At 41.8% G+C, this 27,166-nt stretch overlaps 1 protein-coding gene and 1 long non-coding RNA gene across 3 annotated transcripts in view; one reads left to right on the plus strand and one right to left on the minus strand.

The window, feature by feature from the left end:
- The first annotated feature begins 17,577 nt into the window (after positions 1–17,577).
- Positions 17,578–19,323, plus strand: LOC143036821 (uncharacterized). The gene is made up of 2 exons (XR_012967404.1): positions 17,578–18,028; positions 18,221–19,323. It is a non-coding gene; the product is annotated as an uncharacterized LOC143036821 (long non-coding RNA).
- The window catches only part of LOC143036820 (beta-galactosidase-1-like protein 2), a 201,591-nt gene continuing 193,655 nt past the window's right edge, over positions 19,231–27,166 (minus strand). For both annotated transcript variants that reach the window (XM_076204615.1, XM_076204614.1), the window contains 4 exons: positions 24,988–25,080; positions 22,538–22,741; positions 22,084–22,306; positions 19,231–19,662 (listed from right to left, as the gene is read on the minus strand). In XM_076204615.1, coding sequence (XP_076060730.1) covers positions 19,594–19,662; positions 22,084–22,306; positions 22,538–22,741; positions 24,988–25,080 — 589 coding nt within the window. In that variant the 3' untranslated portion in view covers positions 19,231–19,593. The remainder of the gene's footprint in view (positions 19,663–22,083; positions 22,307–22,537; positions 22,742–24,987; positions 25,081–27,166) is intronic.

The following is a 27,166-nucleotide window of genomic DNA, read 5'->3' on the forward strand; positions in this document are numbered from 1 at the left end:
TATATAAATATATATATATGTATATATACATATATATATATACATACATATATATATATATATATATATGTGCATATGTATATATATATGCATATATATGCATATATATGTATATATATATCTGTTATGTATATATATGTATATATATATGTGTATATATATGTATATATATATATATGCATATATATGCATATATATGTATATATATGTATATGTATATATATATATGCATATATATGCATATATATGTATATATATGTATATGTATATATATATATATATGTATATATATATATATATATTTACATATGTATATTTATATATATATCTTTTTCAAACAGTTCATCGAGGTTGTCTTTTTGTTTTTTTCTTTTTTCTACATCTGAATGAGGTTATTCAACCAAGAAAACCTTTTATTTTCCTCAGAAGAGATTACTGCTTTTCTAAATTAATCCATCTGGATTGATTAGCTGTCCTGACTTCTAATTGTTCCAAGATTGATTCACTTTCACTGGAAAAAATATGCCTACTGGAATGTATAGTAAATGAAATCTGTCACTTTTTCCTTTCCGAAAGTGACAGTTAGACCTGAAAGCCATTTTACATCAAAAGAGACAGTACAGGCGAGGCTGGTGAGACCCTCGGAGGAATTGTCGCTAAACTTTATTATTAGTAAAATAGTCTTATGTAAACTAACCTCAGGGGACAAATATTCCCGATGTACCACGACCTACGAAGTCCAAATGACGGTTTACCTCGTTTTACCAGGTTATTGTTGAACATTCTATTCAAAGGATTACAAAGGATTACAAAGGCGGAGCATGCCGACAGGAGACCTTTTGATCCATATCTAGGTCGGATGCGAAAAAAAAATCATATTAGTAATAAAATAATAAATGAAAACTATGATAATGTAAATAACAAATAAAATAGATAAATAAATGACAGTAAGATTCCATTTGGTGACAACTCTCCATCTTTGGCAATATCTGTTATCTGATGTGTAGAATGATGACCTATAAGATGGAAGGAGCATACAGGTAGACTAATTTCTTGAAATGATGAGATGATGACAACTCTATCAAATAAGTTCAAGAATTGTGCAAATTCGCTTTAGCAGTCCCGAAGTCCAGGCTACAAACATAATGTGCATTCATTACGGAACCCAGGGGTTCTTTGCATGGGCATCCAGACCCTTTATGGTATGAAGATCAAAGACTGGATCTCGATCTCGATCTCGATCTCGATCTCGATCTCGATCTCGATTTCGATCATTAAAAAACAAGAAAAAAAAAAAGTCATCAGCCGGTACCGTTATCCTTACCATTTTCTTTCCTGTTCTGTTCCTGATGACACTGACATTTTCTTAAGTCATATTGCCATCTAGTATGACTGGTGACCTCTTTAGCACCTATGTAGATTTCCCTTGGATGAACAGAATCGCCTGGCTGCAGCCATAGTAAACTTAGTGGTCGGAATTTAACGCTAAAGTGTCAACATCTTCAACACACTGGCAATCCTTACAGACTCTGATCAGGTAGACGAAAGGCGATTTTACTCATCTCGGGACTAAAGAAGGGACGAACGGAGAACTTAATCGACCAAGACCGCACTTTCGTGTCCTCTCAGTCTTCTATCTATATTAGAGAAGTAGCCAAGTTAAAAGCATGTACCTCCTCCCACCCAATCCACTCCCACCCACCACCCTTTCCCCCTCTCATCTTAGCTCCTCGTGGATGACGGGTCATCCCTGTATCCCGCCCACTGCTCTGGGGCAGAAGCAATGTAGCAAGACACAGTACATCCACGTCAAGGCCTCTTCACTTAATCGGCGCCACTCTCTCTCCCTCCCCTGTGTCAAAATATAATTCACACATAAGCATACTACCCTTCATCTCCCGCCTCTCTCTTCCCTGCATAACAGTATAATCTTTACACACTCACTCTCCACTCATCCCCATCTTCTTCCTTCTCCCCTCCTTGTTCAATAGACATTCCCCTCTTCCCCAAAGCCCCTTTTACCCCATCCATCCATCTCATCCTCGGGCGTCCCCTTAAGTTTACTTTCTCCACCCTTGCCTTCCACACCTCTTTTACTAATCTTTCATCACTCATTCTTTCCATGTGTCCAAACCATCCCAATAAGCTTTCGTCAGCCCTATCTGCCATCTCCTTTTCCACTCCTGCTCTCCTCCTTACCTCCTCGTTTCTCACTCCATCCAGCCTAGTAACCCGTACCATACTTCCCAGACATTTCATCTCAAAGACATTCTAACTTTTCCTCTCTGCCTCTCTTAGAATCCAAGTCTCTGCCCCAAACAATGCCGTCGGCACAATCACCCATTCATACAATCTCCTCTTGTTGGTTGTGCAACAATTGAAATAATAGTAGATTCCAGTTCACAGTTTTTATTGCACAGCGAAAATATGTACACCGAGCACGCCATTAGCACTACCACTCACTTCCAGGTCTCGCCTCAGAAAGCCTCCTGATACGCGTTGATGCGCGTCACCCTTGTAACTGATGGCGTCCCCGAGTTTCTTTCACCCAATTTGTTTACAATTATTCACTCGTATACACAACACTCTTTGCATCCATTCCCATATGCCTATTTCTCATAACACTTTTTAATCCCACAAGGCATTTTCTTGCTACTCTCAATCTACATTCTACCTCCACCTCTACTCCTCCATTTCCTGCCACATGCGACCTCAAATATCTAAAGTCTTCAACTTTATCAAATCGTTGCGCCTTAACCTAAGCAAAGTATGCAGTGAAAGTCCAAGTTTTAGATATATATAAAATTGGATTGAAGGAAATATACTATCCTGAATGTTTCACAATTATCTTATTGAGCGTAGGATAGTCCCAAATAGTTAAGAAAGTAAGGCTAATGTTTTGTTAGATTATAATCGTTAATATTTTTTACTGTGTTTTTTTTTTCTGAATGCAGAGGGAAATCTCCCGCCCTCAAAAGGTTAGATTGATAAGGGGTAATTTTTCAGTGTCAAGTACACAATCTTGCATGCAACTTTACAAAGTTTTATTGACAATGTTTAGACCTTTCGTAAAAGATAAAAGTTATTATGTTTATGTATGCTGATGTTATCAAGACGATAATATTTTTCATGTTCCTAAAAAAAGAGTTTCAGAAGTAAATGAATAGATAGTTGAATGAATAAGAAGATAAATAGAATAAATGAATAGGTAAATAGGTAAATAGGTGAATAAATTCATATTTGAATAAATAAACTGAAGGAGTAATCAACTAAACAATTTCATAAATAAAATAAATGAATAGATAAACAAATGAAGATGAATAAATAGATAAGGACACGAATGATAAAACGAATGAATAAATTACGAATAAATGAATCAATAAACAAGTAAACAAATGTATTTTGGGTCCCTGGGATGGAAATCTCCGAAATTTGCTTTGCGTGTCGTATTTCATATCAACTTCCTTTCGAGGACATAGACGAGCGTCGTGCCATCACTTGCAGGACGGGGGCGGTGGAGGCGACTTGACGTCATTGACGCGGGCCAACTTCAAAGGCCTTTTCCAAGTCCACAAACTCGACCGCAAGCACAACGAAGACCGTTCTGGGGTTACCACAGAGACGAATAGAATAGACAGGCGTCAGTCAGGGTGAATTGAGAAGTACCATCCACGACGGAAGGGTGGTATTAAGTCAGCAATCGCAATCGTTTCTTCATGTGTGAGTTGCCGCAAACCCGCAGCCTCACGATGACTGGCAAAGATCCTCAGGTCCTCCCATAGTTCTTTCTGAAAGGAAACGTTCATCTATTGTCTGTTCTTGTATCAGAGTGACCCTGCTTCTCTGATACTGCCGGATAAGGGAAGGAGGAAGGAAAAAAAAAAAAAAAAATGCTGGAATTTGACACAGAGAGTGGGGGAGGGAGGGAGGGGGGAGAGATTGAATCCGCTCGAAGGATCGAGTGCCAGCCTTCCGGGACTGTACCTTTTGATAGTTTCGAGGGCGTTGATGAGATTTGAAGACGACCGGCTGGGAGATAAATCTATCCGACATCCGTCCTCCTTTACCATCACAAGCAGTTACGAAAGAGATGAATGAAACCGCCAGACGGCATATTGTACAAGAAGAAAAAGTGGCACTCGGCACGGAAGGGTATTCTCAAGATATGCATAGCCACTGCGGTGCCAAAAGAGATTAATGGAATCGCCTGACGCCAGGAAGAGTCCGCCTCAGTGGGAGAGGACCACATGGTGGGTGCCAAAAGAGGTTAAAAGTTTCCCGCCATTGTGGAGACAAACAAAGCCAGCCCATCCTTAGGTCAAACAAAGGGACAAAGATGCTCCCTAACCCCCCTTTCCTCCTCCTCTTCCCCCCTTCCTCTCCTTCCCACTCCCCCATTTTCCTCTCCTCCCCCCGGACACTGACTGGGAGAGCGTAGCGGGTCACTGAGTCCGGTCCGGGTCTTCTCCATTGGGTACACACAGATTTGCCTCCGAGTGCATCGGTTTGAAAGGAACTCCAGAAGAGGAGCGATGACGTGTTGCTGTCGTGTTCGTGGAGGTGTCCCCCTGAAGAGGAAGCGACGTCCTCTGCATGCGAAATGGTGGGACTTCCTTCGTCGGGATGCAGGAGAGGAAGAACCCACAGGGACCGAAAAAGGCTTTGGGTACGGAAGGAGCGTTCTGGCCTTTCGTCATGAGGTCTTAGACCGAAACCGAACAAAATAGTATTGCATTACCTAAATTTCTAGAACAACATTTGCCAAGAAATTGGTATGTTATAACACATTTGTAAAAGTTCACTATAAACCCACTATCGGAGAAATAATAACGGAAAATACAGGGAAACTGTATATTTCGATTACTATCTGTAGTCCTCTTCAGCAGAAGAGGACTACAGATAGTAGTCGAAATATACAGTTTCCCTGTTTTTTCCGTTATTATTTCTCCGATAGTGGGTTTATAGTGAACATTTGCCAAGAACTTCATCGTAGCAAAGGCGTTCATTGAGACATCCTTTCAGCTGAGTAAAATCCTCTGGTATTGTCCAGAACAAAGACTACGTAGAGCTTCATGTCCGCGAAGGAGGTTCCACAGAGTTAAAAATGGAATCCTTTTCATATTTGTTCGCCCACTTCCAACCCGTGGCTCCTTGTATAACTGAGGCATTGCCAGAAGGTTTCATTATACGGCTGCTGGGGTCTCGATCGACAGAAACTTTGTTCAAGTCAGGGGACCTTCCCTATATTGCGCAATAAAATCGCTCAACGGCTGCCACTGGATGATCTATTCAGAGCACCGCGGTATTGAAGAGGCTCAGGTCTTCGAAGTCAACAAAAGCTGCCGATGACAGTGTCTTCATCACCAAGGTCGTCGTCGTCGTCGTCGTCGTCGTCGTCCGGTTCCTTCTTACCATCCACTCTCGTTCATCCCGATTTGTCTTTTCGCCGCTTATTTGTTATAGGTTTGACTTTTTCTTGTTAATCTTTTTCCATTTGTCATTTTATTACTGTTTTTCACTTGGTGTTGTCTTTTTTATTATTATTATTTCTTTTCTTCTTTTTTTTTCTTATCCTTTTATCTTATTACTCCCTTGACCTTCTCTTCACTCTCACTCTATTCAGTTTTTAACAGTCCTGTGTTTCACTTCCTTAATGTATCTTTTTCATTATATTTCTTCTTTAACAGAATCGTATTTTTCTGATCTTTGTACTCGTATTTTTAATTCATTCTTTTCTCTTTCTTCATCCTACTTCTCACGAACTTGTTCTTCATCCCTTTATTCTATTTTTCTGTTCCCCGTTTATTCTTTATCCTTCTTCATCTTCTTCCTATTCATCCTCATCCATTTCTTTTCCATTCACATTTTCACTCGGTTCGGTTTTTTATCCAACTTCCTTTATCTTCTTTATCCCTATTTTGTGCTATGAGTATAGTTTTCCTCTTGATTCTGCCCTTTGCATATCTCTTCCCTCTTTCCTTACGCTTCTTCGTCTTAGTCATACACTTCTTCTGTTTCAGCCCACCCTCCCCATCCCGCCATCTCCATTTTTCTTGACTACTTTTCTTACTCCCACGAAATCGTGAAAATGTGCTCCTCGCCCCTTCCCCGAATGGTAAAAGGCTCCTCGTGTCAACTCCGCATGTGTGTGTCTCTAGACACCCCCCCAACCCCCCTAACCTCTTCCATCCCCCTACACTCCTCCACCCCTATCCCCCAAAGTCTGCCCTCCCGCCAGCTTTCTCTTACATATGCTGTCTAGACTTCTCCTTCGACTCCTTCCAATTCCCTCCCTTCCCCTTCCCTCCCCCTCACCTCCTCCTCCTCCCTTCTCTCCTTTTCTTATTACTTCTCCTTCCTTTCTCTCTCAGTCTCCTCCTTTTCTCTATTTCCTCCTCCTCTATACCCTCCTCTCCCTCCATCTCCTCTTCCTCCTCTTCCACATCCTCTGCCAGGCCCCAATCGTCCCTTGTCCTGATCTCATTGCCTCTCATCAGAGCATCGACAGCGCCACTTTCTCGTTCGTGGGCGTCGGCGACACCACGAACGGCCCCTTCCTCCTCGCCGGGAGGGGTCTGTCCCGGCCCAGACATAGCCGGATGAGCCCGGAACGAGGAAACCCCAAGACGTTTCTCTTTCAAAGGTCATACGATTCTATTCTGTTGTCACGATGAATCAAGACGCTCTTGCCACCAGGGAGTCAAGTCAATGAGGAACTTTGTCATCCAACTAAGTTCGTCTCTTATCTCCCTTCCCCACTATATATTTATGTGTCTATTTATCTATATTTCTTCCAATTTCGCTCTAGTTACTTATTCAGCCATCTTTTCCTCTCTCTCTCTCTCTCTCTCTCTCTCTCTCTCTCTCTCTCTCTCTCTCCCTCTCTCTCTCTCTCTCTCTCTCTCTCTCTCTCTCTCTCTCTCTCTCTCTCTCTCTCTCTCTCTCTCTCTCCCTCTCTATTTCTTTCTTCTCTATATTAATCTATCTATATCTATCTATCTACCTACCTATATATCTATCTATATATCTATACATCTATCTATCTCTGTCTATCTATCTATCAATCTATCTACCTCTGTCTCTCTATCTCTTTCTTTATCCCTTTTACCCCTCTCTCTCTCTCTCTCTCTCTCTCTCTCTCTCTCTCTCTCTCTCTCTCTCTCTCTCTCTCTCTCTCTCTCTCTCTCTCTCTCTCTCTCTCTCTCTTTGAGTTTGTGAGCTAATTTTGTTCTAGTTCGCATTAGGCGATTTGATATCTTTGGGAAATCGACCTTGACCTTAATCGAGACCTTTGTAAGTCTTGCTTCTGATCTTAAAATGTATCAAGTCCGTCAGTGGATACTCGTTCTCTATGTGTTTCGTCGTAGTATATCTCATGCTTATGGAATGCTGTTCTTTAGACTCGACGATATCTTCATTACTGAATTAAATCGTTAAGCATCCACTAAATGCCACTAGCGTTGGGTTTGTGGACCCGTTTGTGATCCTTTGTGGACCTCACGGTGAGAATCACTGGTCTATAGTCTGCTGTTAGGTTGACGAGGTTCATCAATGGGAGTGGTGCGCGACGTCTGGACCCAAAATCTTCCTTCTCTTTGGTTCCCGCGCGGGAATCATCTTTCACAGGCAAAGCAGTGAACACTCGAGTGAAACGTGCTCAAGGTGTCATTTCTAAGTACTACAGTGACTGACGTCTTTCGCGAAAATTGCAGCAATGTCGCACATTAACGATACTCTTAATTTGATCAGATTATTGAAGATTCATTTTGCATGTAAATCTACTACCCGAAGGTATACGTCTGCCACAGCTTCAGAGATGACGTCAGACACTGTAGTACCTATAAGTGGAGGCAATGGTACACACACGATCCAAAATTCCTGGAAATTCACCAGAGGAAGGATTTGGTATAGAAGTCGTATCGTGACCTTACGGCCCTGCAGTGAGCATGAAGACACTCGGACACACGACAAGTTGCACGGCGATCGCTCGAACTCAGACTTCGGGAAGACGAAGGGAGACCTCATCAGTAGGTGTTGCTCGGAGGAGCTCAATCACACAACCTTGACTCCAAGACCTATCTTCGATGAGCTCCCGGCAAAGAGGACTTGAAGTTTAGGTTGCAGGAAGTACACACTTCCCTTTGAGATCGTGGGTCTTCGTGTGATGCTGAATTTTTGTATGTTTTGTTCCTCTTGTCGTTGTACGATCTTATCCAAATGCGGATGATAATCTGTCAGTAATTAGCAGTGTATTTATCTTTCAGGACACTGCTGCACTAGCATTGTGAATTCATAGATTTGGTAAAAGAAAGATTCAAGTTAGAAAGCTTAACGAAGGGATAGACTTTTTCTTTTCTTTTCTTTTTTTGAGCAAGAACTTTAGGGATTGGAATTACGTGGCGACCTTCTCATAATCTCTGGATATCACCCAAATTGGTTTGGGCTCGCCTGTTGACCCTACGATTGAAAAAGGTCCGACTAGCTCGATCGAGAATTTTTTTTTTTTTTTTTTTTTTTGTAGTTTTTAATGTCTTGATTCAATCTCTACTTTTCTATTTCGCCCATTAGTTTCTCTCACATGTCTCCCCCCCCCATTATTAATTTTTTCATATATTTTACTTGCTCTTTTATCTCTCTCTCTTTCTCTCTCTCTCTCTCTCTCTCTCTCTCTCTCTCTCTCTCTCTCTCTCTCTCTCTCTCTCTCTCTCTCTCTCTTCAGTTTTCCGAAATAAATGTAAACACGTTCCAAGAATTATATCTTCTTGACCCCACGACAAGTTCAAACCGCCCGAGAGCTCTTGTAACGTTTCCATCTGAGACTACGCCATCAGCACTTCCTCTAGTGCTCCTTTTTTCTCACTTTCCTCTCTCTTCTCCCTCTCTTCTCTCTCCTCTCTTCCCTCTCTTTTACCTGTCTTTTCTCTCTCTCTCTTCCCTCTCTCTTTTCTCTCTCTTCCCTCTATTTTCCCTTTCTCTTCTCTATCCCCTCTCTCTCTCTCTCTTCCCTCTCTCTTTTATTTCTCTTTTCCCTCTTTCTCTTCCCTCTCTTTTACCTCCCTCCTCCCGTCTTTCCTCTCTCTTCTCTCTCTTTCCCCTCTTCTCTCTCACTTTCCTTTCCCTTCCCTCTCTTTTCCCTTCCTCTTTCCTTTTTCTTTCTCTTTCTTCCCTCTCTTTTCCCTCCCTCCTCCCTCTCTCTTCCCTCACTTCCTTCTCTCTCCCCTCCATTTTCTTCTTTCTTCCCTCTCTCTTTCTCTCCTCTCTCTCTTTCCTTTTTCTTCCGTTTCTCTCCCTCTCTTCCTCTCCCATCATTCTCTCTCACGTACCTCTCCACTCCCTCTTCGCTCTCTCTTTCCTCTATCTTCCCACTCTCTTTCCTTTCTTCCCTCTCCTCTCCTCTCTCTCTCTTTCTCTCTCTCTCTCTCTCTCTCTCTCTCTCTCTCTCTCTCTCTCTCACCTACATCTCCACTTCCTCTTCGCTCTCTCTTCTCTCTATCTTCCCACTCTCTTTCCTTTATATTTCCTCCTCCCTCCAATCTCTCTCTCTCTCTCTCTCTCTCTCTCTCTCTCTCTCTCTCTCTCTCTCTTTCTCTCTTTTTCCCCCTCGTATAGCTCTGCTCGTCCTATTTCCCATCCCCATGTCCCATCCCACGTACCCGATGCCTATTCCTTTTCCAACCTCGCTATTTCCATTCCCTCTGTCAATTACCTCCGATCTACCCACGCCTCCTACTCCCACTCTTTCCCATTCTCCCTCCACCTTCAACTCTCTCGGTCTCTGTACACTCATGTACTCAGTTTCACCCTCCTTTACTCACCCCTCAACGCACCAGCGTCGCGCAATAGCCTTTTATGATTGGATACTAGTTGGAACTCAAAGAAAAATTCCGATCAGTTATTTTTTCTCTTTCTTCCTTCCCTTCTTGGGGGTTTGGTATTTTCCCAAAGAACAGAAACGCTGGGTGATGCACTTAAGAGGCATCTAGTTGAGGAACTAACTAACGAAAGGAATCCTCAGATCTCAGTAAAACCGACTGAAAGAAATAAGGTTAAAAAGAAAATGTACCATTGCGTACGTAAGGAGGTGCTAGAAAGAATGTTTAACCTTTTCCTCACTAAGGGAGCGCTACAGAGATGGATGGAATATCCTGGCGGACGCCAAAATAGAATGAAAAGCGCCATTTGATGAGTTAAGACAACATAGGCCATTCTGTTGGGCGTTGTTATGGCTTGTTGACTGTGTTTACATAAATCAGCTGTAGGCAGCATTTGCTAAAGAAATGTGAACCAAAAATATGTAATTCAAGTGAATAATGAAATGGTTGTAGAAATAGTTACACGAGTAAATGAATAAATAGATAAATATATGATTTAATAAAAAATAATGAATAGGTAATAGATGAATAAACATAGATAAACCGATAAATTCATATAGGAATAGTAAAACAAATGACAATATGAATAAATGAATAGATAGAATAAACTAAATTAAGTTCAATTAAGTATGTCAAAATAGGTTATCATTATTTTTTGTTCAACAGATTGCGAAAGATTTCAGTCAATTACGGACATTTTTTTTTTATTGTATCTTAATTCTTTGGAGGAGCTGTCGAGATGCAGAAAGTGGCGAAGAATTAATACTGAATGATGGGGAGACGAGCCCTGCCCAGGACAAGGGCGCTGGCAAACAGGTCCAAGACGAGGTAGTCAGTCCTTTGGCAAAAACAGAAGGAAAAAGAATTGAAGGAGATTTTTAGCGACGTCATGTTCATGCCTAACATCGTTAGAAGGAGAACAGAAAAATATCAAATGACATGGTGGCAAGGTAGGATTTTTTTTTTTTTTTTTTTTACAGCTGTGTCATCTTTTCCTTGGTCTTGATAAACAAGAAACTTTTTTCTTCTTCTTTTTTTTTTTTTAGCTGTGTCTTCTTTTCCTTGGTTTTGATAAACAAGGAACCTGTTGATTGTGACGTCTGACGTCACGCAGTTGGTTCTCATCCTCGCTGTACTCCGCTCTTGGAGGTCGTATTTGTCTGGATCCTAGTCAGACACCCGATCCACCCTTCCTTTTCTTCTGCCAAATATCTAATGCAGCTGTTAAAAAAAAAAAACTTCCAACTATAAAACTCTTCACAGTCTTTTGTACAAAACGTACGTTACTCCTGCCTTTCGTATTATCTATATATCAGTTGTTGTTTGCAGGCGACACTGCACTTATGACTGAGTCAGAAAATGGTCTAATGTATCTAATAAAGGAGTTTGGTAGGGGATGTAAGAGTAGAAACCTGAGAGTAAATATGGACAAAAGTAAAGTAATGGGAGAGGGTGGCAGTGAATTAGAGTAAGTCTTAAAAGAGAGAAGCAGTAGGAAGTGAACAGTTTTACGTCTTCGGGGTCGTATGTAGGAGGGAACGGAGGTGTAGGGGTATAGTTAATCTACAGAGTGAGGGAATGAAGTGTCATGTGAAGTGGGTATTTGGAGATGAACGTGAAAAGAAAACTGTATGAAGGGGTGATTATACCCACGTCACGGTCTGTCCAAAAAGGAGGAATCTAAGCGTGTTTGAGAATTATGGTTGGGGTTACGAGGATGGATAGAGTGAGAGATGAGGAGGTGAGACGAAGAGGAGAGTGGAAATGGAACTAGTAGAGTTGATACAAAAAAACTGGTACATCTATAAAATAGTCATTACCTGTTCTTCTATAAAGGTAAGAAAAAGGAAATATTCAGTGGGTAGGGTACCGTGGATAGTGATAAGGCTACGTTAAAGGGACAATCGCAAAATTAATTCAAGGTTATACAGTAAATTCACAGAGTTCAGGCGATGAAACTGAGTCCTTTTATGTTGCTTTAAGTCAAGCAATGGATCAGAAGAAAATACACGTTAATAGGAGATTTCATTGCTAAAATGAGGGAAGAACATGGCCACCTGACCCCACATCACATGACCCCAAGGTCACCCATCGAGTAGGGGTAGGGTCTTTTAGTCCTTCCCTGTCCCTCTTTTTGTAAGAGAATGCTATATGAATACAGTTCCCTCCTCTCTTTCTGTACCACTAAAGAGGAGTGTAGATTACAGCCGAAATGTATAGATTCAGCGTTTCCAGTATTTTCTTCTGCTCCGACTGTTGTTTTAGTTTTGATATATATATATATATATATATATATATATATATCTATATATATATATATATATATATATGTCTGTATGTGTGCGTGTATATATATATATCTATATGTGTGTGTGTGTGTGTGTGTGTGTGTGTGTGTGTGTGTGTGTGTGTGTGTGTGTGTGTGTGTGTGTGTGTGTGTGTGTGTGTGTGTGTGTGTGTGTGTGTGTGTGTGTGTGTGTGTGTGTGTGTGTGTGTGTGTGAAATGTCTTTTTAATGAAGCTGACGCAATAAGGTCAAGTTGAAAAAGAAAATCCTGGGCGCAAGCGTTCCCACATGCCGAGTATCACGCGACTACCGCTAAAACTACGATTGCAGGAGAGAGACATAAAATGAAACGATCTCGATATCTCCTATTTTATATATAGAAGGCGGTGTTATTCCGAGTGAATTATCGCCAATTGTTGTGAATTGGAACAGAAAAAAAGGTTCGTTCAAAGTAGTCCAATCTTTCCAAAGAACATTTCAACAATGTGTTCAATACTTGTATTGTTTTAACTTCCCTTAATTCTTCATTCATTTTCTTAATACATGGCGCAATGATAACTTGGCTTTTGGAGATTAGAGACACAATCCATTCGAAGTCGTTCCCACTCAAATGAACTCGCAACAATTGACGATTGATCCCTCGAACCTAAAGGTTTGCTGCGCATGATCAGAAACGATTTCAGCAGAGGCACAAACATGACCTTGTACCACTTAAGGCTCCATACCATTTATCATAATATTTCCAAGACTTTTCTCATAAAACCCAATCATTAAGGAAGCGCATTAGTGCGAAAGTAACCTCCTCGACAATAATTCAAACCTCACCATACAAAAGGACGGTTTTAATGAAAATAATTGATAAAAGAAAAAAAAAGAACGGCGAATGTTCTTCTCAACATCATCGCATAAAGTGTTTGCATAGTCGAATGCGCCTGCAAACTCGCCAAGTATAAAGAATGGCAGTGATGAATCAGATCTTACAGAAGAGCGGGCCAATTTGCATAATAAATGTCACGCAGACTGTTACACTCCGTTCAGACCAAGTTTGGTGGAGGATTTGCTCTTATTACAAACTCTGAGCGGTTTATGTTTATGACGCTCTCTGTCCTCGTAAAATGCATCCTTGGCTCTCTGACCTTTCAGCTTATATTCTCCATGTCCCTTGCAGATAGGGGGACCATATCTAAGTGTATCTATATGTTTTCAACCATTGAGCCAACTGCAGGACCACCGGGCTATCCCCTACGGGATGATACAGCCTCTGTACTTTACAACGGTAGCTTAACCCGAACTTGGCATGGTACGCAGTGCATGCGACGTGTCGAGTGTGTTGGCGTTGCTGTGGTGAGTGGAGGCCTGGAACCAGTGTCACCAAACCGATCATTCTGATCAGGTGCCATCATTAAAATGTTACATTGATGTCGCCGGTACAGAGAAGGGATGAGAAACCATTAAACTACGACTATAGCAACTACCTAGACCCATTTGGCGCAGGCTGCGCTACACCCCATATGCCAACAACTTTGATACCTCATCGACGATTACTTATTATTATATGTAAATATTTGCCAGAAGGTGATCACTGTATATATTTTTGTATCACCCGCACTAATGGGTGATAAACTACAAATAATTCCTTCAGTTATGATTCGAGAGTGTCCTGTGTGTCACTAGTACTCTGTACATAGCTACACTTTTGTACTAGGTTTGACGCTCCTTGAGCGTAATACATTGATTAAAAAAAAAAAAAAAAAAAAAAAAAAAAAAAAACCTAGACCCGTTTGGCGAGAATCGAACCCGGATTTCCTCCGTTCTAAGAACGAACACGAATTGACCTAACCTAATCCAACCTAACCTGACCTAATCTAACCTAACCTTCTATATCCAAATGAGGTATGCACAGATAATGTCCGGATATCACACTTCAGCTAAATCAAGTCGTGAGGCAATAATCAGACCAAATTAGAAAAATAGAATTTACTGACTTCCTTGGCTGCAGTTATGAAAATTAACAACATATTTTGTGGATGAGATGATGACCTAGGTACCCTTAACTAGAAAACCAAGTAGAATCTAGTTTTTTTAGTAGTAGAAAGTATTCTGACCAGGGGCAGTGGACAGGATGCAGGGATGACCCGTCATCCAGGAGGTGCCAAGATAAGAGGGAGGGAGGAGGGTGGAGGGGAGTGGAATATATAGGAAATGGAATGGGTGGGAGTGTTTTCTATGCCTTTTTCTTTTTTGGCTACCCCCCGTGTAAGGGGGAAAAAGCCTTTGGTATATGTAGAAAGTATGTACATGTAGAAAGTATGTAGAAAGTATTCGAGGCCCGGACATCCAGGAGGTGCCAAGATAAGAGGGAGGGAGGAGGGTGGAGGGGAGTGGAATATATAGGAAATGGAATGGGTGGGAGTGTTTTCTATGCCTTTTTCTTTTTTGGCTACCCCCCATGTAAGGGGGGAGCCTTTGGTATATGTAGAAGGTATGTACATGTAGAAAGTATTCGAGGCCCGGTTGGTTGATGCCGGTCCAGGGGGCGTGACCTTGACCTTGACCCGAGTCTTGGATGCAGACGATCTTGAACCGGAGTGAGTGTCCTCAACTTACATAATGCTCCAATATATTTTCTCTCGGTAACTTCCTCCCGCTCTTCCAAGGTCCCGTTCTCGCGTATTTCAAAATGGAATTTCTCTTCCAAACAGGACCCCCTTTTTTGTCTGCAGTTTTTAGTCGGGAGATCACTTTGGAAAAAAATAGGGAGAATTAGTGTTTCGTAGGTGATAACCAGCGATTCTATCCTTGAAGGCAATGTCACACCGAGAGATTTAAGGAACGTGGCAATCCGGAGGGACGATAAAAGTTAAAAGTGATCAAGACTTTTTTTTCCAAATGGAAGTTTGTTTCCAATCATAAAGTCATACAGCGTGACTATGGTCCGTAGTAAATATAAATGACAAACTCATAAATCACACTTCAGATGTTTTTCTTTCTTCTGTAGTTTTACGAAATATTTACATTAAGCTGATGGAAATTATGGAAATTAGATCAAATAAGGTAATAACAAAATTCGTTGGTTTGATACAAATAAACCCATACTGGATAATACAATATAGAGCTGAATAGATTTTGTCGTGGTAACCGCCAAGCGGATTTATTTATTTATTTATCTGGTAAGCGGACCCCCAGCCTGAGGAAGACCACGAGCGGTCGAGACCCCAAAGGAATGAATTTTTAGCTGAATAAAATCGTATGTCCTTTAACCTTCCGTCATACATTCAAGATTCTCGTCAAACATCTTGAATTTCAAAACCTGGAAGACGATTTTGCTTAGTATTCTAGACTTCACTAAAAACAATTCAACAATATGTCTCGTATCCGTATAGGTTTAACCTCTCTCAATTCATTCAGCTTCTCGTTGTATAACGCAAAGGTGATTTGACATTTGGAGATTCGAAAAATAAAAGATTGTGACCTAAGTCGGTTCTACTTAAACGAACTCACTTGAGTCCCGTATGTGTGACAGATGTTTTAGCAAAATAGTCATTACAGTACCGATACACTGGAATACAGGAAACGGTAAAGAAATATATATTCAATTCGTGTTGACAAATGTTAGCCGACTGTTTAACCAAACTGAGTGAAGTATTATAATACTAATAATTATTAGTATCACTCTGAGATAACTGTTACAGAGAAGTACTCTTGCATCAACTTAGGAGAAATTGTTCATCATATTCTGAGTTATTAAATAGGGTGGGGGTTGATTGACATGTATTTAGCCCTGAACTGATTTTCTAGGGGTCTTTGAGTTCGATCCTAGGCCTCGAACTTAGCTAACAACCAAGAAGTAATTCGTATTTCTTGTCTTAAAATGATTAACCAATTTAAGCAATTCGGCCTTAAAGACTGCCATTGTCATGGGTGCTACATTTATACATATATATATATATATATATATATATATATATATATATATATATATATATATATATATATATATATATATATATGTATACATATATATATATATACATTATATATATATATACATATACATATATATATACATATATATATACATTATATGTATATATATATATATATATACATATATATATATATATATACGTATATATATATGTGTGTGTGTGTGTATGTATATATGTGTGTATATATATACACAGACATGACAGAATTGAATAGACACCAAGAGAAATAGTTTAATTTATTAAACAAGCAATTAATACAATTAAAGTGCTTATAAATGGTCACAATGTGAATAACTAATACTTGGTTGACCTCCACTTTGCTTTTTTCAATGCAAGGACCCTTCTAGGCATGCTAGTGATTAGTTTAGGGATTTCTTGCCATGTTTCCCATAGTAATCCTAAGAGTTCGGGGTTTGAAGATGGCTTCCTGTTCTTTTTGCGAAGTTGTTGGTCTTATATGCCCCAGAGGTGTTCATTAGGGTTCATATCCGGGGACTGACTTGGCCATGGAAGTTTCCTGATTCCATTTTGGCAAAACCAACTTTGTGTTGCTTGAGTAGTGTGACAAGGAGCTCCATCTTCCATTAATAAGAAGACAATATTTACTCATTCTACCACTAGAGAATATTGGAATGAGTCCTTTCTTTGATAAAGAAACATATTTGCCTATATTGATGTTTCCTTGACACTCCACAAGCTCTGATCGACCATCACTCCAAATTGCACCCCCACACCATTATTGAAATGTCCCCATGTTTCACTCTTGGCTGCAGTCTTTTTACGTCAAACTCTTGACTACAGAGTCTCCAGACCTACACTTTTCCACTATCAGAAAATAATGCGAATTGTGACTCATCAGAGAAAATGACAGTGCTCCAAAAGGCCACAGGTTTCTCCACCATCTCAACAGCCTAATCCTTTCTGCGCTTGATATTGGCTGGACGAAGGAGTAGTTTCCTTCTTGTAGCTCTGCCATAGCAACCCAGCTTGTGGAGATACCTGACAGCTGTTCTGGGACTGACATCAGCTTGTGCTGCTATGTTAGAGGCCTTGCAACGTGGATCCTCTGCGACATTTCTTTTGACAAGACGTAAGGTTCTTTCTGAGGGCCCGGGACGAACTGAATGAGGTTTTGTGTCCTTGCTCTCTCTGGTGAATTGTACGATAACTCTATGAACAGAAGAAAGGGGTATTGACAGATTTTCAGATATTTTGCGTTGACTAAGTCCACCTTCATGTTGACCCACAATACGACCGCTGAAATACAGATAAGCCTACTTCTCCTTTGGTTCGTGGCATACTTGATTAATCTTGTATGTGATCCGAAATATAAATCTAGGTAAATTTGAATGACATTAAGCATTAAATATGAGAAGAAATACATTTTTCTTGGTGTCTATTCAATTCTGTCATGTCTGTGTGTGTATATATATATATATATATATATATATATATATACATACTTTATTATTATTATTATTATCATTATTATTTTTACCACTGAAGATTTCACAGGATCGACGAGAAATGAAACGAGACTTTTATATTTCATGGGATTTTCTTTTAATACCTCTGAATCATTCTCAGCAATTTCCACAAGTGGAGGAGTTGCATGGACGAAAAGGAGTAGAGGAAGGGAGTGAGGGGTAGGGAATGGAACGTGAGTCTTAAAACGCTGAGAAGTTGAAGGTTTTGTAGTTGTGTGTCTAGGCTTTTAGGAAATAAGGAACAGGTGTGGAGTCCCGGGAATGGATTACAGGGAATAGGGTAGCCGGGAATGGGGGAAACCGGAAACGAGGATCCGGGAATGAAGTCCCGTACTCGAGGTCTAAAGGTAGAGGTCCAAAGACAGAGGTCCGAAGTTTGAAGGCCGAATTGAAGGTCCACAAGATCTAAAGATAGAGGTCCAAAGACAGAGGTCCGAAGTTTGAAGGCCGAATTTAAGGTCCACAAGATCTAAAGATAGAGGTCCAAAGACAGAGGTTCGAAGTTTGAAGGCCGAATTTAAGGTCCACAAGATCTAAAGATAGAGGTCAAAAGACAGAGGTCCGAAGTTTGAAGGCCGAATTTAAGGTCCACAAGTGTAGGGAAAAGGTCACATGTTTAAGGTCAGTGGTTGAATGTTCCGGGACACAGAGGCCCGTAAGTGAAGGGAGGTTCAAGTCTGAAGTCGAGTGTGGAGGTGTGGAGTTGGAAGTTCAGAAAAGATCCAGAAGCAGGTTCCTGGAATCTGAAATAATATTCCGAGAGCGGAGGTACAAACGATTGGATGGATGTCCGAGGCTGGAAGACTGGAAATGGAGCTTCAGACTTTGGTCTCAAGGTCAGGAAGTAGTTTGTTCTGAGGATCATCCGGGTGTAGTAGTTTAGTGTCTTGAGTGGGGGCCCGAGAAGGAAGTTCAGGTGTCTGAAATGGTACTTCAAGAGTGAGAATCAGGTGCTGCGGGGTCCGGAACTGGAAGCTCGAAAGTGATAAAAGTCTGGTGAAGGACTTTTAAGGTCCGGGGCAGGTCGATGGTGGAGGTGGAGGTGTTGGAGGTGGTAGTGGTTTGGATGTACAGTCCCAGAAACTTAGAATCCTGGCGTGGAGGTCATCAGTCTCTTGTCAAGGATGTCAATGAAGACAAGGAAATGGAAGTTCGGTAATAAAGATTCTGGAATGTTAGTGTAGAGATGGAAGACCTGAGATCGAGGTTACGGATCCAAGTTCTTTTGGTGGAGTTGAAGGTAGTTGTCGAAGTCTAAGAGAGGAGGTAGGTCTCCAGGAAGTGGTGTCTTCTACTGCAGGCCTGAAAGTTGAGGTCCGCGTGTTGGCTTTTGTCTATCTCAACCGGGAAGGAGGGATTAGTCTAAGGTGTGAAGAGAAAAGAATGTAAAGTAGTCTAGGAGTGGGAAATGGAGTACAGAAAGATCGTAGGGGGAAAAAGTTTACCGCTACTTTTGCATTTACTGATGGTATTGCTGCGGTGTTGCTCCTGCTGCTGCTGCTGATGCTGCTCCTGCTGCTGCCAGGGTGGCCACTGTTGGAGGAGAATTCTTGCCATCATTTACACGCTTATGTTTATCTTCCTGACCCTTCCTCGCTCTCTCTCTCTCTCTCTCTCTCTCTCTCTCTCTCTCTCTCTCTCTCTCTCTCTCTCTCTCTCTCTCTCTCTCTCTCTCTCTTTCTCTCTCTCTCTCCCTCGACATGTTGGCCCAAATACTCGCTCCTTCCGCGGTATATATTGCCGCAATAATCCCGGTCGACCTCGTAAGAATTAGGCTCCAGAAGACGCGGAGAGAGACGCGAATGGGGACGGAGACGCAGACGGAGACGCAGTTCGCAGATGTTGACGAAGACATGAGAGACACTTCCGGAAGCCCTTCAGGAATGGGACGTTCCAACGAAGTCAACGAAGTAACCTCGGCCTCGGCCTCCTGACCCCATTTGATCTCAGGATCCTCTTCTACTGCAGGATGGGCACATCGGAGAAGACGACTTCGGAGACGGCGGCGTTCTGCTCGAAGATGATGATCTGGAGGAGAAAGAATTCGAGTTATTGAGTGACTTCCTCCCCCGAAGTCGACTTGAACGTCTTTGATACGGTAACGTAGGCCGGAAATATTCTGAATGACGTCAGGCGGTTTTACCCAGTTTTGGTGACGTCACAGTAGCCAAGATGTTGGAATAATTGGCCCCTTTATCTAATGACATATATTCACATTTGTTTGCATCTGTGGCCATACATTTGTGCTTAATTAGATGCATTTGATATTCTATGTTGTATTAAGTACTTCATTGAAATTCTGAAATCATGTTTATATCTACATAAAAAGATAATTTCCTGATCTCATTCTTTCTGAAGAAGCACCACAGTGCCAAACTAGTCACATATGTGTGTGTGTGTGTGTGTGTGTGTGTGTGTTTGTGTGTGTGTGTAAGTGTGTGTGTGTTTGTGTGTGTGTGTGTGTGTGTGTGTGTGTGTGTGTGTGTGTGTGTGTGTGTGTAAGTGTGTGTGTGTGTGTGTGTGTGTGTGTGTGTGTGTGTGTGTGTAAGTGTGTGTGTGTGTGAGTGTGTGTGTGTGTGTGTGTGTGTGTGTGTGTGTGTGTGTGTGTGTGTGTGTGTGTGTGTGTGTGTGTAGATATTTTGAAGAGCCGGAGAGGGAGTTGGGGGAAGAATAGGACAAAGAAGAAGGAAAGGAACAGGAGGAAGAGGAGTAGGAGGAACAGTGGGAAGAGACGAAGGAGAGGCATGTGGAAAAGGGGGAAGAGGAGGTGGATGAGATGAGGAGGAAGATGACCGGGGAGAGGTGAGAGGGAGGAAGTGTGGAAAGAGAGGAATAGAAGCAAAAGGAAGATAGGAGGAGGAGGAGGAGAAGGAGGGAGGAGAAGGAGGAGGAAGAGAAGTAAGAGGAGAAAGAACAGGAGGCAGAGAATACGAGAAGAAATGGGAGGAGAGGTAGAAGGAGGAGGAGGAGGAGGAGGAGTATGATGTGATTGTGTTGTGCCAAGGAGAAAGACGAGCTGGGAAAGGTCATTGGCAGCAAAATCCTCCTAAGAAGATTGTAGTTGTAACGCCGTAAAGGACGTCAGATCCAGTTATGACGTCACAGGCTTAATATTATGACGTCATAGGTATGGGGATAGGGAGGATGAGATATGGAAGAACGTATTAGTGTTGAAGGAAAATGTTGGAGAACGGTGACTACGCGAAGGAGATGCGGAGTTGAGGTTTAAGGGCTTATCACACTGAGGTATTTTACCTTCGACTTTTGGAGCAGATTCAAAGCTTTTGGGAAGAAATTTGATATGTTAGAGGAAAATAATTTTCCTCCAGCGTATCAAATGACATTCTATGTATCTTTATTGAGAAAACAAAATAGTTCGTCATTAGTGATTTTACGTCGGAAAAAGTTCTGGAGGTTGAGGGAAAGACAGCCCAGTGTGATAGCCCTTTCAAGGAGTGATGAAGCTGACAGCAGGTTTGAAGCTCAAAGAAGGGGGAAGAATGTGGAAAAGTGAGCGATAGGGAAAGATATGGGAGAAGTAGATGGAGAATGGACGAGTCGTGAGGCTCAGAGTTGAGAGCGAATAGATATAGAGGAAGAAATATCGCAGAGAAAATGCGCGATTGAAAGACATCTCTTGAGACAGAAGGTATGAAGGTCGTAGGGTCAGATGGGGAACTTAAGCTTTGATGGGGCAGTGAAAGAAAGGGAGGAGGAGGAGGGCGAAGAAGAGGAGGAGGAGGAGGAGGAAAGGGGAGGAATAAGAGGAGTGCAAGGAGGATGAAGGAGAGGAGAGGGGAGGAGGAGGAGGAAGAGTGCAAGAAGGAAGAAGAGCAGGAGAGTAAGGAGGAAGAAGAGAGAAGAGGAAGGGGAGGAAGAAGAGGAGAACGAGAAGAAAGAAAAGACGGGAGGAAGGGTGATGATGATGATGATGATGATGATGATGATGATGATGATGATGATGATGATGATGATGATGATGATGATGATGATGATGACGACGATAGAAAAGAGAATAAGGTGAAGGAGGAAGTGTTGATGGTGAAGCTGATGGAAGTAAAATAGGAAGAGGGGGAAGAAGAAGAGGAGGACGAGGAGGAGGAGGAGGAGAGGAATGAGACAATGAGACGAAAAAACAAGGACGAAAAGGGGAAGGGGGTAGAATGGAACTCAAGAGGCGAAAGAAGACTAAATAGTAACCCCATTCAAGCTAAAGACACTTCCTCTCAGTCTGGCAGCCGTCTGGGGAGGTCAAATGAGTCGGTTCGAATCCCGTTCACGGTGTAGAAGTTAGGAAGGGTATCCACCGTGACCCATGTGATCCCATACCGCCCAAACCGAAGCACTTCCATATGGTAGCTTGTTAGCCCTGGGGAAGTCTGTAACGTTTACTGGAATCGGCATCGCCACAAAGTGAAGAAGAAGGCCCAAAACGGGAGGAGAACTCACGTCATTGGCCCCGGACTTGAGGAGCGGCGCGGGCAGGTAGAGGGTCTTCGTGGGGCCTTTGTGCCAGTAGCGCCCGAGGTTGAAGCCATTGACAAAGGCCACGCCCTTGCCCCACGTTCTCATGTCCAAGAAGGTGTCCTGAGGCTTGCCCTCGATCTCAAGAACGGCTCGGTAGAGGGCCGGAGTCGGCAGTGGGCTCTCGAAGTTCTTCCAGTCCCGAAGTCTGAGGGAAAACGGAGAGAAGTAGATCTTGAGCTGTTTATATATATATATATATATATATATATATATATATATATATATATATATATATATATATATATATATATATATATATATATATAATGACGTATATCATATATATTGTCATAGCTGCAGGACATTTTTCGAAAGTGATACTTTTTTCCTAAGCGCTGACAATTCTCAACGAACAGGTTAATTGACATATATCTACCCGTTAATGAATTTCTTCTTGAATTCTAAAGGCGTTGCTCTCCACTCGAGAATCTCTTCGCCGTCGATCAGGACGGGTCCCTCCCACAGACCCTTCTTCTGGACGTACTTGTGCGGGTGCCCGAAGTTGACACGACCCAGGTTCTCCACCATGATGGTGAGTTCGGCGACCTTACCTTCTCCTTGAAGCTTCAGCTCCTTGTCCCTGTGGGGAGAAGAGCGCGGAGACGTGACAAGAAGACTTCTGTAGAACGGAAACACGTTTATAACACTGAGAGAGAAATTCGCTGGTAACAGCGACATCAATCCGATCATTTTTATGACAGTCGCATGCAGGATTCGAACCCACTGCTTTCGGCAGTGGGTTAAGCCTCTGTGAAGGTGATCTTACGGGTGGCCGAAAGCAGTGGGTTCGAATCCTGCATGCGACTGTCATAAAAATTATCGGAACGTTTCAACACGTTTACCCTTTGCGTTGCGTGCGGAACCTGAGGGAATTTCTTTAATTGAATGAAGCCATCTGGCGGTACTCGAAATAAAAGGTTAAGGTTAATGGTTTGCTTTTAGCATTTCTTTCTGGCTGATACTAGACTTTTATTCAAACGAAGAAACCTTTATATGCCGTAGCGTCCTTAAGTTCGCCCCTCAGCGCGTTAATAATTAAAAAAAAAAAAAAAAAAAAAAAATCAAGTTAATGAATAAGTCAAAAGATGTGTAAACTAATTAGTGAATCAATCAATAAATGAAACTCAGTCAACTCAACCTAGATGAAAATCTTTCGATCAGTCATTTCGAGTCCATTGCTAAATAAAAGCTTCTCTCATACCATTCCATTAACCACACAATTGCTCCAACCTTTACCACGTTACTCCTGCAAATTTCTATATCATGTCTCTTCACCATCCGCATGGTCTCCCTCTGCCACGTTTCCCATCTTGCGGCGTCCAGTCAGTAACACATTACGTTCCATTGCCCATCATTCTTTCACGCTAACTTACCTGCCTGATGCCTCTGCGTCTCTTTTACTGCATCCACAATATCCTTCACTCCAGTCTGTTCTCTCATCCAACTTACTCTCTTCCTGTCTTTCAGTGTTAGTCTCAGGATTGATCTCCTCATTCTCCTCTGTGCATTCCTCAGCTTTGTCCCCATCACCTTCGTCAAATTCCAAATCTTGCAATTATAGATTATTGCTGGCAATTTGCACCAATTGTAAATATGTGCTTTAGACATTTTCCAACCACTTGTGATACGCCTTTTTATTTGATTTTTTTTTATTTTCATTTTAGTTAATTTTAGCATCTGGCCTAAATAATTGTAATCTTCAACTTCAAGAATCTCACCATCTCCTATAATTGCTTTACTTTGAACTTATAAGTTAATTATTATTTTGTTCGTCTTATACATCTTCAAATTTTGAGACGTTATTTGTTCAGATAACTCAGCATATCTTGCAAGTATTTTGCTGTTTTTGAAATGTGAATGGTTTTGTTCACATTAAGGTAGTTGAAAAATTCCCTATTAATAGTGAAACGCTTTCCCTTCCCAAATCAACATTTTGAAAAAAAAATTCCAGTCTAACTAGTTTAAAAGAAATTACCGCGTACATCGCCTTGCCGCACTCCTTTCTCGATCTTTATCTTTTCTGTAGCTTTATGTAACCGAATTACTGCAATACCTTTTGCATAAACGTTCTGTAGAACCTTTGTAATGTGTTCGTTTGTAACTTGTTTGATTATAGAGTTTAGTATTATGCGTTCTATCAAACAAATGACAGGAGAATCTTTGGCACTTTCACAATGAAGCATCCTAGCGACTTATGGAAATATATTGTATTCTTCAAATATCATTATTTTGGATCTATCCTGAAAGATAAAGTTACTTTGCTATAATGAGTTCATTTCTTTGAGTACTCGAAACATCCATCGGTATAATACAATTTGGCGTCAGCAGGAATAAAGGTTCATTAATAGAATTCGTCAGTTAAAGGGTTAACATTTGCAGTATAGTAAATATCTTTATGTTTTAGTCTGCTTCACGCAGAACGATTTTATTTAGATAAAAGGAGTCGTTGTACTGAAGAAAAAAAAATCGAAATGAAGAATTTCAAGTACCCAAGCAATCCCATTTCGTAGTCTTTTTTTTTTTTCGTCGTTTCATAATGACGATTATGAAAATTATCAAATAATTTTCCACCGCCTTACAAAGGTCACCGACAGCTTGCTACTGACCGTGGTTCAACATGATATTCGATTTAGTATCTCACTAAAATCCTCCTTATCAGACAGATCCGCAACATGCCAGGTACGTAGCGAATACCGTTCCACCCTTTAGCTGGCAAGAACTAAAAGATTGCTGAAATTTAGATTCTGGCAGAGTCTACGAAGCAGAAAATGAGAATCTGCCTCAGAGGACCTGCCTGACTGAGTTTTAGTCCTTAGCACCACCTACCTGCCCTCCCACCAGCCGAAGTTGTTGACATGCAAGACGTTGGTCAACGGTTTGGTGGCCATGGTGCCGTCGACCATCACCTGGGCAGCGTCTCTGGAATGGGAAATATGGCTAAGTTAAACGCTCATGGAAAACAATGAGTGTGTGTGTATTCACCTCGGATCTGCTGCAGTCTCTGTCGAGACAGCCAGACACCACCCTACGGCAGTGAGCTCAGAGCTCATTATTTGCCGATTGTGTGTGTGTGTGTGTGTGTGTGTGTGTGTGTGTGTGTGTGTGTGTGTGTGTGTGTGTGTGTGTGTGTGTGTGTGTGCGTGCGTGTGTGTGTGTGCGTGCGTGTGTGTGCGTGTGTGTGTGTGCGTCCGTGTGTGTGTGTGTGTGTGAGAGAGAGAGAGAGAGAGATAAAGAGAGAGAGAGAGTGAGAGAGAGAAAGAGTGAGACTGTGTGTATTCACCTTGGTCTTTGGATCACGTGTTGGATTCGTGATCGACAGCTATTTCCCTCCCGGAAGAGAGCTCAGAGCTCGTATGACCGATCTATGGGTAATGCACCTTGCACACACACACACACACCCAACTCCCCGCCCACGAGAGTCGGGGTAACGACCCGAAGCGCAGCGATACCGAAAGAATTTCGGCCCTGGGCAGGATTCGAACCAGCTACTGCTGCAGTCCAGTACTCTATCAACCGCGCGACCGAGTCGTGTGTGTATGTGTGTGTGTAAGAGAGAGAGAGAGAGAGAGAGAGAAAGAGAGAGAGGGAGAAAGAGAGAGAGGGAGAAAGAGAGAGAGAGAGAGAAAGAATATGCGTTAGTGTATGTGCGTGCGTGTGTGTGAGCGCGTGTGAATATGTGTGTTCACGTGTACGTGCGTGCTTGTGCGAATGTGTGTGTGTGTGTGTGTGTGTCCCCGTGTTTGTTTTTGAGTACGTTACTAGACGACATTCGCCTTTAAGAACACGCTATATATATGTATCTACCTCATAAGCCTGAAGGCTTTCGGAAGATCCTAACAAATTACCACAGATTCGAAAAGTTTTTGGAAGATCAAAGATCCCATTCGCAGTCAGAGGCGGGTATTGATTGTCTTGCTGGGCGAGTACTCTATGTGTTCCGTTCTCCCATACACAACAGCCTCTGAAGACGACGCTGTGGCATGAAAAACAACTCTCGCACATCGATCTGTGCCCGCTACTGTGGTAAACTACTACTACTTCTCCTCCTTCTTGTTCTTGTCCTTGTTCTTTTTCTTCTCATTCTTCTTTCCTCTTCTTCTTTTTTTGTTCTTCTTTTTCTTCGTCCATTTCTTCTTTTTGTTCACCTTTTTCTTCTTCTTGTTCACCCTTTTTTCTTCTTCTTTTTTTCTTCATTTTGTTCTTCTTATTTCTTGTTCTCCTTTTTCTTCTTCTTTTCTCTTCTTCTTCTTCTTCTTCTTCTTCTTCTTCTTCTTCTTCTTCTTCTTCTTCTTCTTCTTCTTCTTCTTCCTCCTTTTCTTGTTTCTTTTCAGTTCCACGTGTCTTGGGATGGTTCTTTGCACCTCATTCATACGCGGAGAGAAGACTTTTGACCATTTTATTTGTTTCAACATATATAAAACAACATGTTTGTGTGTTTAGATAACAGAATCCAAGTGTGTGTGTGTGTGTGTGTGTGTGTGTGTGTGTGTGTGTGTGTGTGTGTGTGTGTGTGTGTGTGTGTGTGTGTGTGTGTGTGTGTGTGTGTGTGTGTGTGTAGTTTACTATGACACTGGACCACATACTGGGCCCGTGATCGAAAGCTAATACCATCCTGGATGAAAGTTCAGAGCGGATACAAATCTTGTGCTATAGGTAATGCTAGCCTTGAACATACTACACATCCACCTTCTTATTCAACGGTAACAGTAACGGCTTGTGGAAGCATTACAAGCCGTGGGCAGGGGTATGATCTCGGGCCTCCTAATGTAATTTCAATTAAATATTGTCTATATATTCGCAAAGAACTTGGAATATCCCTGGGTATACTTGTTAGGAGATAGTGGTCTGTTGTCGTTTGAAGGATCAAGGTGGTTTTTACTGTCTTTTTAACTCAGTTATAGCTACTGTGAGGTAATTTAACCCCAATACCCATACCACCCACACCTCCTTCCCCTCCTCCGCCACCACACTACGGAACTACCAGACTAGGTACGAAAGTCGCTAA

This window comes from Oratosquilla oratoria, chromosome 21, assembly GCF_046742065.1.
Source record: "Oratosquilla oratoria isolate Oo_2021 chromosome 21, ASM4674206v1, whole genome shotgun sequence".
Classification (NCBI taxonomy): Eukaryota; Metazoa; Arthropoda; class Malacostraca; order Stomatopoda; family Squillidae; genus Oratosquilla; species Oratosquilla oratoria.